This window comes from Corvus moneduloides, chromosome 5 (assembly GCF_009650955.1).
Source record: "Corvus moneduloides isolate bCorMon1 chromosome 5, bCorMon1.pri, whole genome shotgun sequence".
Taxonomy (NCBI): Eukaryota; Metazoa; Chordata; class Aves; order Passeriformes; family Corvidae; genus Corvus; species Corvus moneduloides.
Window position 1 is genome coordinate 51121854 of NC_045480.1, and position 12151 is coordinate 51134004.

The 12151-nt window shown below is 36.4% G+C and overlaps 1 protein-coding gene across 2 annotated transcripts in view; it reads right to left on the reverse strand.

Annotated features, from left to right (window-relative positions):
• The window catches only part of FSTL5 (follistatin like 5), a 275687-nt gene that overhangs the window by 80942 nt on the left and 182594 nt on the right, over positions 1-12151 (reverse strand). For both annotated transcript variants that reach the window (XM_032109691.1, XM_032109690.1), the window contains exon 7: positions 9597-9763. In XM_032109691.1, the coding sequence (XP_031965582.1) occupies positions 9597-9763 (167 nt within the window). The remainder of the gene's footprint in view (positions 1-9596; positions 9764-12151) is intronic.

The window sequence follows — 12151 nt, forward strand, 5'->3', positions numbered from 1 at the left end:
GAAAGAGAAATCAGTCTGAGCTAAAGTAAAATTAATTAAATTTAGATACGAATGGTATCAGGTATATGAGTAGACAGATCACTGACAAGTTTGATTCAGAGAAATCTTAGATATCATAATTTGAAAATCATAGCAGATATATCCTTTTCTGTTGTTATCCAGTCAGAGTTCACAAAGTGATCAGATTTGGTCTAGATAAACAATTTGCTTCATGTTCACTTTTGCAAGTAGTGGTACCAATTATTTTTCAGATGGGTAGCAATTTTCTTTCTGAGTCAGTACTGAGCAAATACCTTTGTACACTTCTGTAGTATTTTTTTTTTTTTTAATTATTATTAGTTTTGAGAATATATAAATGCCAGTTGAGCCAAGTTCCCAATAGATAATTATGCCCTATGTATCCTAATTTTTCCTCCTGGGCTGCTTGTGATGGCGGGCCAGAAAGGGTTTCTCTTTTTTTTTTTTTCTTATTTAAGCAATTGTGCCTCTCTGTTCAATGAAACAGACTCCTGGATATCAAAGCACTTTTACTGCTGGTGATATGGCCCTCCTATTTAATGTACTACAGCAATGATTGGAAAGTCAGGACTGTGAGCCATAGGAGGCCATTATTAACAAAGCATCTTTCTCACGATCTTAAGAAGGAGTGACCTTTACTGCTAGCTCTAGCATAGTCTGGGTTGCTCTTTCAAGACTTCTTTTCTAAAATAATAACCTGAAAAGCTTAGTCTTCTTTATGTGTATTATAAAACCCTCTCTCATAATTCTTCTGAAAGCTGCGAAAAGCATGAAGTCTACAAGAGTAACAAAACTACTGCAAAATGACCTGGACAAGTAAGGAGAAATAAATATGTAACTAGTAATAAAATTATTCAGAAATGATCCTGTTTTTCACCCAGTTGATGGAATATATATAGCAAAAGAAGTGAGAGGAGTAAGTTTATAACCGTACATAAAAATCAAACTGCAATTTTTTGATGAGCTAATCGGAAATTAATAGCACAAACTGAATTTGCTAGTAACAGCAATACTGAATGCAGACATAACCTGCATTTCTAGATACATATACAGAAAAGTGTGGGATATGCCCAGCCACTGAAAAGAGCAGAGAAAACAGTGAATTTGAACTGAAAAGAAGAGGTTGAGGAAGAAAGATATTATGGGAGTGAAAAAAGATGCTTAAGAAGTTTTAGAAGTCATCTTATGACACAAAATATAAACCAGCTTTCCACTAATTTTAAAATACAGGGAAGATGGGCAAGAGTGAAAAAAAAGTGTGATATAAGTTCTGGTGCCTGAAAAAAAAGGAGTAGGAGTTACTCCTAAATTCAAGCTCCAAATGTACTTGATAGACATCTGTATGTGCAGCTATCCTGCACCACCTGGATTAGCTTTGGGATGTTCCTAACTGAGCACGCTGGTCTAAGGTGCAGAACAGTACTCCCATCCATTTGCCCAAATTTCATCTTTCATTATTAATTATCAAGAAGGACATGGCAGAAACTAAATTCTCCTGAAAAAAAGATGAGAACTGAACAGTAATAGATGTGATTATTATACAGTGGGGAAAAAATATAGCTTTGGAACTTTAAAATATTTTTTACACCTTCTATAGTTATGACGCAACAACAATGGGCCTTGCAAAATATTACATGGCAGGTATGCCTGCCCTCAAGTAACTGAGCCAGGTATCTGTTCAGAGAGCTGAACTCACAAGACCAACAAGACCAAAAATGGCTTTACAAAATCAGTTGGCATTAGATATGCTATTATTAAAGGAACAAGGGAACTGCGGAATCTTAATCCATTCACAATGCAACATTATCAGTTGAAGAAGCCTGAGCCAAAATGAAACAAATCACTGATCAAATATCAGAGCTCTTCCAATCACTCCAAACCTAAGGTTGGTGCCGTGGTTGAAGTCCATATTCTAAACCTTGTGACTCATGGGGCGGAGGCAATGTCTGTAATGATGATTGGGTTGATGATTGCAACTGCAGTTACATTTGTAATGGTTGGGATAACTTGTACACTGTATAATTGCTTGTGTCATTTTTCTGCTGCTTCTGTCTTTTCTCCTCTGACTTTTCTACAAACACATCGCCCCGCTGGACAACCTGTGAAATGAGAAAAAAGGTCCCAGGAAGACACTGTTTGAGCCACAGGGTGATGTAAGAGACTTAAAGACCACAATTGCCTCAAACATTGTCAAGGCCACAGAAGTGACTTGCCATAAAATAAGTCACCACAGTGTGAACTTGAGATAAGGACAGAAGACATGAATTTGCAACAGGAAGGCATTTATTCCAGGCCTAGAGGAGTTGAAGCGTGGTTAACACATCCTGGTTAATGTATCCAGACAAAAATTCCCACTGTGGCAAACTGTGAGAAAGGAAACAACTGCTTATACACACGCTACCCCAAGTTATGGGAATATTTGTGACCACCCATGGATACCCACAACTTGGACTGCATAAAAGTGGTACCTCCAGAAGGACTACCGAGAAGACCAGGGTGAAGAAAGAGCAATGGGATGCCTCTGGATCCACAGTGTGGTGACTATTTTCTGCTTGATCTCTCTCTCCTTCTCTGCCGCCCCGCTCCTTCCTATTTCTTTCTATCTCTGTACCTCACATTTACTGTTAAATAAAATCCGTAGTACTGACTTCAGCATATGGTCTCATTTGACTTTAATTCAGGCAGAGGCATCTCTCAACTGGATCATAACAAGTGGAGTAGAAAAAAAAAAACAAAACGAAAATGGTATTCAACTCATGAAATAGAAAAGATAATAATACATCCTACTTAAAAAAATAACTGTGTAACAGATAAAGGGCAATTCAATATAGATAAAAATAGAAACATGCTGACTTTGATGAGTCACTGTTAATCAAATCCAACCACCTCATCAGAAAAATCAGTAGAAAATATCTGAGAGAGATGTAACGTGTTTAAGAGGTGTCATAAGCATAACATAAAAGAAAAACGTGCAACTAGGCTTTCAAAGTTAACCTCATATATATAAGAAGTTATATATATATATAACTTCATATATATATCCTGGTTGTAACACACAGAATACCACATCGAAGATCACACACTGAAATTGCTGCACTGAAATTTACTGGTAAAAACTCAAAATAAACTGATCAGGATCCAGATTTTGTACAAACTGCCAGCTTTTTGCCTATGGTACTACAATTGAACAGTTTAATTTGTTCATTGTTGGACTATGAGTTACTGACTTCCAAAAAGGAAGAGGTTAGGAGCATCACCTCTGAAAGGAAGTAAGCTCTGGTGCTCCCTTCATGTCATAGGACCTCTACACTTTCCCTCACACAAGCAATAAGATGGCCCCTTGGCAAAACTTCAGGGAGGAGAAAAACCTCCTCAGGAATGAAACAAGAGCATGCAGAGCTTGCTGCAGCAAATCAGAAAGTGAGTGCATTGACTGCAAGCGGGCATTCCCTCTTTTAGGACATTTGAGAAAAAAGAAATAGGTTTACATGAATGTTCAATATCTTTTTGTCATGGTTTGAGTATCTTTTTGTCATGGTTTAGGTATGGTATTCCCTAATTTAATGTTCTTAGTGAAACATGCCAAACCATGTGGAGTTCAATCACGCCGCCTCCCCCTGCGGCAGCCTGGAGAGGAGAACTGGAGAAATTCTCAAGAGGGAAAGATCATGGGTTGAGGTAAGAACAATTTACTGGAAATAGCAATGGAGTAAGACAACAAACAGTAACAGCAACAATTCTAATGAAAGATTATACAAGAAGAAAAGAAGTGAATGATTCATATTTGATTGCTCACCTGCACCCACAGAAACCCCCCAAAACACCTGACTTCTCCCTTTGTGACTCAACTCAGTGGGAAAGGGAGCCCTTCCCCCATTTCTGAAAAACGACATGAGGCGGCATAGAATGCCCTCAGAGTCCCAGACATGCTCCCTTCCTGGCTACTGCAAAAATTTACCATGTCTGGCCAGAGCCAGGACACTACTTTCTTTTGACTATTAATTTTCTCTTTCTTTAAATTTAAGTCCCCTAGTTTATATCCTAAATCTTTTTTTTTTTTTTTTTTTTTTTTAATTTCTAAGAGTTGTTTTATCTGATTTGGGGAGCAGATAAAAAAGATTGAAGAATATTTCCCTGACATTTATGGTTCACCTGGGACTCTGTTGGAAGCAAAAACACACAAGCACACAGACACAAATTTTTCTCAGACAGGGCATTAATATTTCTAACCATCATATTAAAGTCATAACTGTGTTGTACTAAGAACAATTCAACAATGCATAAAGAGAAGCTTGTATGTGGGTCCATACTATCCCATGGGAGAAAACAATGTTGAAAGGAATAATTCATGAGGTTCTCCTGACATTTTTCTTAAGAATAATAAAAGGAACAAAGGATGAGAAGCTGGAAGAAAAAGAAGAGGTCAGATGTCTGGAGTCCTTTCTAGGAAAGGTGCTTAGTGTTTTGGACAATCTGGAAACCTTTCTGTCAACAGTTGCTGATCAGAACTCTACAGAATGGAAGCTATCACGTTCTTCAGAAAATGTTAGCTTTTAGTGGCATTCTCCTTTACAGTGTTTTGGGTTGTGTTTTTTCTTTCTGGATGAAGGGCAAATATGTCAAGAAGAAAACGCCAGCTGTCACCAAAAAGTGACAGTTTTAATGTGCAAATTAATTCTACCAAGCTAAAGAAATGAGAAGTTTTGAAAAAAAAGATAACCTATACATAACTTCAAAACCCCCAAAATGGAAATATTACATGCTTTCCATGAAGGCAGCCTAAAGAAAGATATTATGAGCTTTTACCAAGAGGAAGAAGTTGAATGACACTATTTTGGAAAGTTATTGTTAAACTTTGCATGTGGACAAATCTCAGTAGATCTTCAAAAAATGTAAGAAAAGGGGCCGAGATCTTATAAGTGTGATTGCTCCCATGTACAGGAAAGAACCTGAAGGCAAAGGTGGAATAAAATATCAGAAAAACAATAAAGTAAAATAAGTTATGAAGACTTTAAAAAGTGAATGAATTAACACTAAAAAAGTAATACGTATTGCATTTGGGAAATACATCTGCTATTTTTCATACATGGGAATTATTATCTCTAATGAATAGTAGGTTAGATAAAAACAAGAGGAAAGTGGAAAGGCAAATATTAAATTTAAGATGCAGGAAAACAGCAAGCAAAAAAAAAGCCTTTCTATATGTGTACTGAAATATCAGCAAAATGCCCTGTGATATCAGTTCTGTAGTGAGTCACAGCATAATTATATTACAATTTAAGTAAAATTTGCAGAGGCATATAATTTTTCATAATTTCACTCGGATGCTAATTATCCCTGCCTCCCATCAGTTTCAGTAAGAGAAGGACTAGTAGCAAGATGCCCTACTTCCACAAATAGTAGTTATTAGTACCATAAGAAGAGTTGAGTAGTACTAAGGACTTATAAAATTATCAACTGGATATTACCAGTAATATTATTAACACACGCTTTGTAGAACATTTTTAAATGCACCACTTAAACACAAATTTCTATTTTCATGCTTTGAAAGTATTTCTTAATATTTCTTTAAAATGTCTTAGAGTATACAAGACATTAGTCATTATCAAGACTCATTTTTAGCCACTCCACAGTTGACAGCTTTAGAGATATATCTTGTACACTTTCAGTAGAGGAGTAGAGTATTTAAAAAACAAAAATAACATAAATTGAACTATCAATTTCGGTTTAGACCTGGATTCCTTTCCTTCTTGTTGCATTTTTCCATTTGACAAAACACTAGGACATTATATTGTTCTGAATTTTCCCCTCCTCAAAGCAAATAGCTTAATTCATATTGAGACCTGGATAGTTGCAAAAGCTGAATTTCTAATTATGAGCACTTGCTATGATTTACAAAATCCCATTGTCACTACTGCTTTGTCTGACTGGTTTCCTATACATGTGCTGACTTCCAGTTATGTTGATCTTTGATGCATTTTACTGAAAAAAACCCATAACCCTATCTTCCCAGGCCAGTGTTGGCCTTGTTATTTTCAGAAAATGTACTGCCCTTTACACAATATTATTAGTCTTGAGATGCACAGATGTGGTTCTTGTATAACTGAGTAAATTAAGAATTCCCAGAGTTAGGCAAACATCACTGTAGTTTAAATATAGCCATAGTAAAACCTGGAGTACCTGTCTCTGGGGACATCTTATATTATACAAGGAGTATAGAATCTAGAAATAAATTGAGAGAGATCAAATCTGTGAAAACAGTGAAACATAAAATAAATTTTGAAGAAAAGAAGGTCTGGGGACGGATCTAACTCAGTGTCTTTCTGTCCATTATTTTGTTGTTTCTTTTTTAAATCCAGACACCATTCATTATTTCTTCCTCTCTATTTTACTTTATCTGCAAAGACAGATTAATATTCCACATATATACATATTTGAGCTCTATTAATTTTAGTGCCTCACTCTGTGGATATTGAATCTGACCTCTTTCTGTATCTGAAACGCAATTAAACTGTTAATATTAAGGGACTAAACTGTAATATAATTTTTGCTTAAAAAGAATTCCAAACATTCCTGATTGTTTACAATTTTCTTAAGCTAACATACAAATGATGAATATGGTCATCCTCAGAATTATGCACTCCTGTCACTGGAAGCTTTTACTCCTTTAAAAAGTCTTACTGTACCTGTACACAAAACGAAGGCACCAACATAACCCTAGCATTCAGGTAACATTTTGCAGACCTTTTTTTTAATGTTTGTGGGTTGTTAACCCAACACACTATCACACATTCCTCCTCTCCTATTAAATATAAATTAATCTGGCCAATTCTAGCGATTTCAACATTTCTTTGAATGTCTGATCACCACTGTGATCTCACTTCAAAGTGAGCATCTCACAAGTTTTCAAAATTCAACACTCAACTCTCTTCTAGCTGTGGTAAGTATTTCGGAAATGTGCTCTGGCTAACAGCCATGCTCCCATCCAGCTGCTCTCTCACTCACTCCTTCTCCACTCCCCACAGTAGGACAGGGGCAGAAAATAAGAGAAATGTGAATGAGAAAGCTCATGGGCTCAGACAAACACTGGGAGATTGCTTAGTAAGTACCATGGTGGGCAAGAACAGCCTTGATCTTGGGAAATTTAGAAATTTAGAGAATTGCCTCCCTCGACCTGCTGGCCACTCCTCTTTTGATGCAGCCCAGGATGCAGTTGCCCTTCTAGACTGCAAGCACACACTGTTGGTTCATGTCCAGCTCTCACCCATGAGAGTCTTTCTCATCTGCTCTCAATGACTTCTCCCAGTCCGTACTTGTATCTGGGATTGCCCTGACCCAGGTGCAGCACCTTGCACTTGGACTCATTGAACCTCATGAGGTTCCTCTGGGTCCACTTATCAGATTTGTCCAGGTCCCCCTGGATGGCATCCCATCTTTCTGATGTGTCAAATGCACCACTCAGCTGTATGTCATGTGCAAACTTGCTGAAGGTGCACACGATCACACCGTCTGTGTCACTGATAGAGATGTTGAAGAGCACCACTCCCAAGACAGATCCCTGAGAGGCACCTCTTGTTCACTGGCCTCCACTTAGACACAATAACACAGAGTTGTTGACCATAACCTCTGGCTCCATCCATCCATCCATCCATCCATCCATCCATTTCCAATTTGGAGAGAAGGATGTTGCATGGTACCAAACTGAAGGCCCTGCAGAAGTCTGGATAGGTAATATCTGTTGATCTTTCCTTGTCAACAACCGTCATCATAGAAGGTCACCAGACTGGTCAGGCAATTGGTCAAGTCCTTCAAGATAAACCTGCTCCAATGTGGATGTTTTGAATAACTGCTTCACCAAGGAGTACCTTCTGCTTCTCCAGCCTTAGACTTACCTCTGCTGCTTCTTGCTTTTTTGTTCTCTAATCTCTCTCTCTCTCTCCCTGGGCTTTTATGCCCTTTTTTGAATTTTCTTTCAGAGATGCCACGAGTGTGTCTGAGTAGCTGCCCTGCCGATGGTCCCTTGGGACTGGCTGCATACAGCACGGGACACCCCCTGTCCTTTTCCCTGAGAGCCACACCTGTGGCCCCTGCTGCCAATTCCTGGGCACCTGCACCAAGCACAAGAACTTTCTCTGCTTGGTTTTTGTTGTTTTGGTTTTTGTTTGGCTTTTTTTATACCCAAAACGTATGTATCAAGCTTAGAAAACACTTGCTCTTTTATGTCTGCAAAAAAAGCCAACTGAACCCTTCAGTCTGAAGCTGAGCTGTTAGCTTCATCATTTCCATTCATCATTTCCCTTTTATTTCTGCACGTACAGATGCATCTTCCTGTTTCTATCTAGGGCTCATGCCGGCTATTACACTTAGAATTGATTAGTAAGAACTCCAAATAATGGTTTGGAACATCATGAATATTTACAGAAAGGTAACAAATATTGCAGACAGGATCTTGTGAACATGGGCAGACACTTTTCAGCGTCAGTCATATGATTAATATCAAACTAACAAAAGCAATTGTTATTGAACAGAGAACTTTTCAGATGATGTTGGGTTTATCCTAAGCCTCTCAAGAGACTTAAAGCCACCACTCAAGCAAGATGAGCTTTCAAGCTTTGAAACTGTCCTTTATCTTACAAAGCACCACTGTGAGGAAGCTCAGTTTACTAACAGAACTAACAAAACCAGAAATCAAAGAGAGATTATGTGTGGCAACAATTTCCACCTTAAAAATAAAACATTCATAAAAAAAAGAAATAAAAATAGACAAACTAGGTATTTGATTGTGGCAATATTCCACACACACAACAGTGCAGGTGATTTCAGACTCACTTGGGCTAGACACACAACACAACTCCCGATGTAACAATTCGTCCACATTTAGAACTTTGCTAACATAAAATGGCCAAAACAAAGAAAGCATACCCAGAAGCATACAAAACACAAACGAAAGCCTATTTTTAGTTATGCCAGAAGATGTAATTCTAATTATCTTTTTCTATTTTCCTCTGTATTTTTAGGTCATAGCACTGTTAGGTGGCAAAAACTTGCCTTCCTGACAAAAATATTTATAAATTATACCAATATTCTGTGTTTCATTCTTCGAGAAGTACCAGATAACTGCTGAATATTTGGAGGAATGGGCAAAACAAATGATTTTATTATGAAATACTTATTTTGGAAAAATATATATTTCTATTGAACTATTATAAAAGAAGATTATTATTATGATGTTTGTACATGAAAATATTCATGTCCCAGATTTCTCTTTTCTTTTAAATATTTGAAGACTGTGCAATCCTGAATGTCTAATGCTGAGTCTATTTTGGGCTGCAATCTAGTCCTCATGTGCTTCTTTTGCTATATTTATTTTTTAAACGATTGGTCTGTCAAACATATTTTCTCTATATTTAACAGGGGTTCAAATACACAGCAAATAAAAACAGATGGAGTTTGCTGCATATCATTTCCATTTCTTTTCTTTGAAACAGCAGAAGTATGTTGCTTGTTATGCATCACTTTTCTATTATTTATGAGAGGTTTTGATAAAAAGCTGTTAAAAAGAACTTTCTGTTACTTACACTGATATCTTCCAAATCCAAGCTGTTCAGAATGACATTGTTCCTCTTCCAGATGATGGGAGGTCTCAGGGTTCCCTGGATGGCACAACTTAAGACAGCACTCTGTCCCACTGTTGCTGCAGTGGTGCTTATTTTTTGATCTCCAGGCAGACTCAGCTGAATTACATCTGCAAAAAACATATTGTTTGTAAGATCAATTAGCAGGCAGTTTCATGAACCTAATCAGCATGAACTTTTTGTATACTGGTAATTCAAGTATTTTAGCTGGAATAAAAGTAAAAAGAACTTCCAAAAACCCCAGTAAGTTCAGAGTATCACATATAAAGGTCAGTGTGACATTTCAATTAAATTGACTGACAAGCATCAGCCTGTAAGAAGCAGCATTTAACACGAAAGTGAATTCCAGAGGCACACCTGACTGTGTATCCAAAATCAGACACCGGAAGTTATCTGACAGTTAAGGTAGGTGCAGTGGACAAGTCAGAACTTTTATTCTATTTTTTTTCAGGCTAACTAACTGTTCATCATTAGTCAATCTTTAAAAAAATCTTACAAAATTTAGACATATGTGATAGGAGTCCAGACCTTGAATCTTTCTCTGTTCATATATGTATTAAAAAGCTCCAGTATTAACAGAAGGCTAATTCACTTCTATGTCCAGAACTCATTTGGACACTTGCATAGAAAAGAGTGATACACATCAAACTGACAACATTGCATACTCTTCCCTCTTATGTAATTGCTTCAAGTTACAGACTGATCAGCTGAGAGTTAGCTTTTCACCTGGGGTGGGCCTAACTAAATATAACCTATTAAAATTCTATACTTGTAAGGATTTTGTCATATTAGACAAAAGAACTATATAGGAACTGAAGATCATCCAAATAACAATTTTTCCACTCAGCTGCTAAAGCATGAAAAATCTCCACATTTTTTATCTTTCATTCTTCAAGTAAACTACAAAAGGCATCCTGTGTCTATTCTCCTTTAATTATGAAAATACTTTCGAATAAGAGACACATTAACTCTTTCATTATAGGAAAGAAGGAATCTGTAACAAAGTTAAGATCTTCTATAGGTTCCTTTTAGCCTCATAAAAGCAATACTTTGTAATTAACACTTCCCCCCCTCCTCCTTCCACCCTTCCCAGCATTAGAAAAGCATGTTAGCATCCTCAGGAAAGTAAGCATAGCTTTTCAATAATTAAATTAAATCCTTTAAAAATATGATTAAGAATAATAATTTTATACTTAGTTCCAAAGAGAGGCCCCCTGATTCTTTCCTCTTTCAGAAAAAGTGCACTCTATGACTCAAAATGTAAGTGATAGTGCCCACCAGATGGGCCCAAATGAGACCAACCTTTTTTAACTAGATTCAATACCTGACACAATGCCTTACATGAAGGAAATGTACTAATGACCCTTCTGCTGTTTACTGTACTTTTAAAAATCTACTGCACTCTCAGAAGCACTTCATGTTCCACGCTACAGGAGATGGTTCTTCAGTGACACTACCTTGCAGACTTACTGAGATGTAACTGCTACTGAATGATTCAAAACTTCTGGTAGCCAACAAATAGTACGCATATTTTGCTTCTTTACTCAAGAGAAGATCTCAAAAGTGAGAAAAATATTCTGATATTTCATTTATAAATTTATATTTCCTGTATTTTTCAAAGTCACTATTCAATTTAGGAAAGGCATGAAGGAGGGATCATGAAATCAGCTGGTGTAGGGCTGTCTGTGAAAACTGCTAACCTTCACATGGTAAACTGACACAGGCAATTTAAATTCTACAAGATTTCATAGTCTTTTTTCACTTAACTTCAGTATTACTATGGATGCTTACATAAACAAGGGCAGTCACTCTTACAGGTGTTTATAACTTTTAATTAGAGGATGACACTAGAAAATAGAGCCTCTATCAAATATAAAACTTTATATTTCCTAAATGAGCAAAATATTCTGAAACCAAAATGAGAGACTATCATTTTGTTGACACCAAGAGTTCAAATGGTTTTTTTTCAAACTGCCTTGCTTTGAATAGTAATGATAACCTTATCATAAAAAATAATTAAGATAATGTTAATAACAACAACAATAATAATAATATAGGATGATAATACTAGTTTTGCCAGAGAAACTCCCAAAGAATTTCTGAAAAAATTCTGAATTATTTTTGATATGCCATTTGCAATTTTTATCTCATGACTATATTGTAACAAAAGGGCCAAATGCAGAATTTTAAAATATGAAGAAACAGTTGTACTACCTGGAACTAGTCAACTCAGTGATGTTACACATATCTTAGCAGTTATGAAAAAAGACCTATTGTAATAAATGCTAGAATCGTTGCTTTCCTGCAAAATACTGAATATTTATGCAAAAACCGTCATATATTATAAAACTATATATATTTATATTATTATTTAATAGGAAAAAAGGTATGTAATTACATTATAGCTTATTTTCTTGAGAGAAAACTATAGCATATATTTTCTTCTTATTGGGGGAAAAAGTGTTACCACCCAACCCAAAAAGCACTAAGCTTACAGG